Below are 2891 nucleotides of genomic sequence, written 5' to 3' on the forward strand. Positions count from 1 at the left end.
GAAGTTTTCGCGCATATTCCTTCATACAATCTCGACACCGTGTCGCTCATCGCAAAAAAAAAATTTAAAAAAAAGGTATTTTACATTTGGCATGAAATAAAGGCATTTTTCGATTTGGCATGAAATGAAGGCAAAAAGGCGTTTGGACACAAACAATGGGGTTTTTTATACCAAAATGAAGGTACTTCCGGAATATCCCCATGTTTACGCTTTCGACAGTGAATGGGAGGTGCCCGATCGCGGCAAAAGAGTACAGAAGATTTACCTACTGCAATTAAGTACGGACAAGATTGCGTTGCTCATCTGGCTACCACATCTCATGAGGGAAAGTTGCGAGAATTCTATGCCAAAGCGTCTGAAAGACATTCTACAACAGGATGCCGCTCGGTGGGTAGGTTATTCAGTTGTTTCAGTAGATATTCGCCAAATGCAGGTGATATGTGATGTACATACGACTGAAGGCATAGACATTGCCACATATCTTAAATAACAAAGACTAGTCGCGAAAGCAAACGAGAGTTTGCAGGAAATCGCAGAGATAGTATTGAAGGAACATTCGCCCAAACCTGAAAACATTCGCTGTGGATAATGGGCTGCATTCGATCTGAATGCTGAGCAGCAGAACTATGCTGCTTGAAACGTGTACGTGCCCTATAGACTTTTCGTTGCTGGGAAACAAGCCCCCAAGCGTAATCTACTAGCGAGTGATACTGTGGGTCTAGTATTGCTTTACACGAAATCAAGTGGCAAAGTCTGCGCAGAGGGTTTTCTTTGTAACGATACAGATGATATCACTGGATGGACAATGAAGCACAGTGATAGTACGCGGAGCTGGAATTTTGTGGCCGCAAGCCGACAGCATCATGTGAAGTGACTACGCAAGCTGTAGAGAAGTGCCCTTTCTAGTACCCTGCAACACGTATGCTGATGTATGTACTTGAATGATATTAAACTGTATATTTCAAAACAAAGATTTAATTTATTCAACTTATATAGACTACATGAGCCTCAATATGGCCGCTGATATGAAAGATTGTCACTACACTTTATGCACCGCTTTCGAACAGATGTGCGTGGTACTTTGATATTTGTCGACGGTTGATAGGCTGTTGCTGTTGGTCTGTAGCACGCATCTCTACGGGCCTGTGTACGGTTCTCAATTGTATATTCTCCGGCTGTCCACTTACGGGATGTACATTCACTGGTTACATATTCACTGCTTAAACACGTACGACATGCACAACATTTGCTAAACGCATATCAAATGAATGATTGTACGCGGGACACATGTGTTGTGCTACACCCTACTTGAGGCATAGCCAACCGCACATCTTCGCGTGCGTTTGCTTCCCGTGGATGTATATTCACCAAATGGAAATATACTAGCTCGATCCGCACAGACATATCACTTCTCGTGGTTCTCCCCTTGTTAAATGCTTGGGTATCTGGTGAAGTGTAGTCGACATACATCAACGTTTTTTTTTTATGTAGCCACTACCACTAGCCACTGGTAGAAGTGGTAAAACTTTTATGCCGAGATCAATTACGCTGGGAAGCGGCATAGTTGTAACCTGAGCTTCATAGGTTGCTTTGACTTTCGATTGTGCACGACCAGTTGCCTTCGTGATTGATTTCGAGATGCTTCCGCTCAACTGTTTTTGTGGAGGGCACTCACTTTTTGTTGATTCTGTATGATATTCGTATGCACCATTGTACGTTTCTTGAGCTTAGCAAATGCTAACTCAAAATGTATATTTAACTTAATAAATACGTCGCGACCATCTACCTCACTAATCCAAGCTTCCATCAGAGATTGACCCTCTTTGCTGTTGCTGATGCCTTTGTACCCCAACTACCTAGCTAATCTTTCAAATACGACACTTTCTTCATTGGTCTCCATGTCTCTACAAAGACATGGCAAACCCTGCAATGCAGCTGTATAGACATAATAGCTCCTTCCGCGCATACCGCTTCGATATAACGTTCCTGCCTTGTAAGATTCGGTCTCTCAAGGCGATATTAACGCCTTAGAATAAATAAACGCCTAGGTAAATTCTAAGTATCGTGAAATTTCAAAGTAAATAAACGAAATGAGACTTTTAGAAGTTAGGTATGCCTCGTGAAAACAGCAATACTCTGAGGGATTGTGAGGCTGAGACATTGCCTATATATAATCCTCTAAGTACTGTTTCCGCCAAAGGGATTTTATTTAGTGTTTCGTTGTCGCTCTATTGGAAACTATGGTATGTTTCATTGGGGCGAATCTGAGAGACTCATAAAATCCTCTCTTTAGAAAAAAAGAAGAAGAAAAAAGGAAAAATACTCTTGATGTCCTTAGTTATTGTCTTAACCAATAACTTGCCACTTATCAAGAATTACCGACTTAGCCTTCATCCGACTGGCACACCTGGTTGGCTGATCGGAGGACCAACTAGGTAGCGTTAATAGTCCTTAGAAACCTATATTCGGTTGAGCCATCTCGCTACCGAAGTATCCAGATATAAATAAAGTTGGAAAGTAAATATAGTTCTATTAATAGAACTAGATCAACTCTTATGTTTGGTATTTTACTGAGGCCTTTTAATGGCCTCTCCCAAATATCTGATATGTAAAATGGAAAAGATATTAATTAAGAAAACCATTAAAAACCATTTAGGAAACTTAAGATCCTCGTACTATTAAGAATACGTTTATAATTTACGTACTGCTTAAGAGTACGTTTATAACATAGAGTCTAATGTGGAGGCCCGGCTATTACAGCACTTTATCTAAGCGCTTTTGATCGAAGTGATGTTTTAAAAGAGTTATGCCGAACCTCTCATCCGTAGCAACGAAATCATCCGGCCGAAGCGAATATATATATATATATGTTTTAAAAGAGCTATATATAT

The 2891-nt window shown here is 40.6% G+C and overlaps 1 protein-coding gene across 1 annotated transcript; it reads left to right on the forward strand.

The window, feature by feature from the left end:
* Positions 1–175: 175 nt before the first annotated feature.
* Positions 176–874, forward strand: SARC_00618 (hypothetical protein; the record flags this gene model as incomplete). The annotated part of the gene is made up of 2 exons (XM_014305718.1): positions 176–387; positions 658–874. The coding sequence occupies 2 exons, from the start codon at positions 176–178 to the stop codon at positions 872–874; spliced, it is 429 nt and encodes a 142-aa protein (XP_014161193.1).
* Positions 875–2891: the final 2017 nt, after the last annotated feature.

Source organism: Sphaeroforma arctica, assembly GCF_001186125.1.
Source record: "Sphaeroforma arctica JP610 unplaced genomic scaffold supercont1.20, whole genome shotgun sequence".
Taxonomy (NCBI): Eukaryota; class Ichthyosporea; order Ichthyophonida; genus Sphaeroforma; species Sphaeroforma arctica.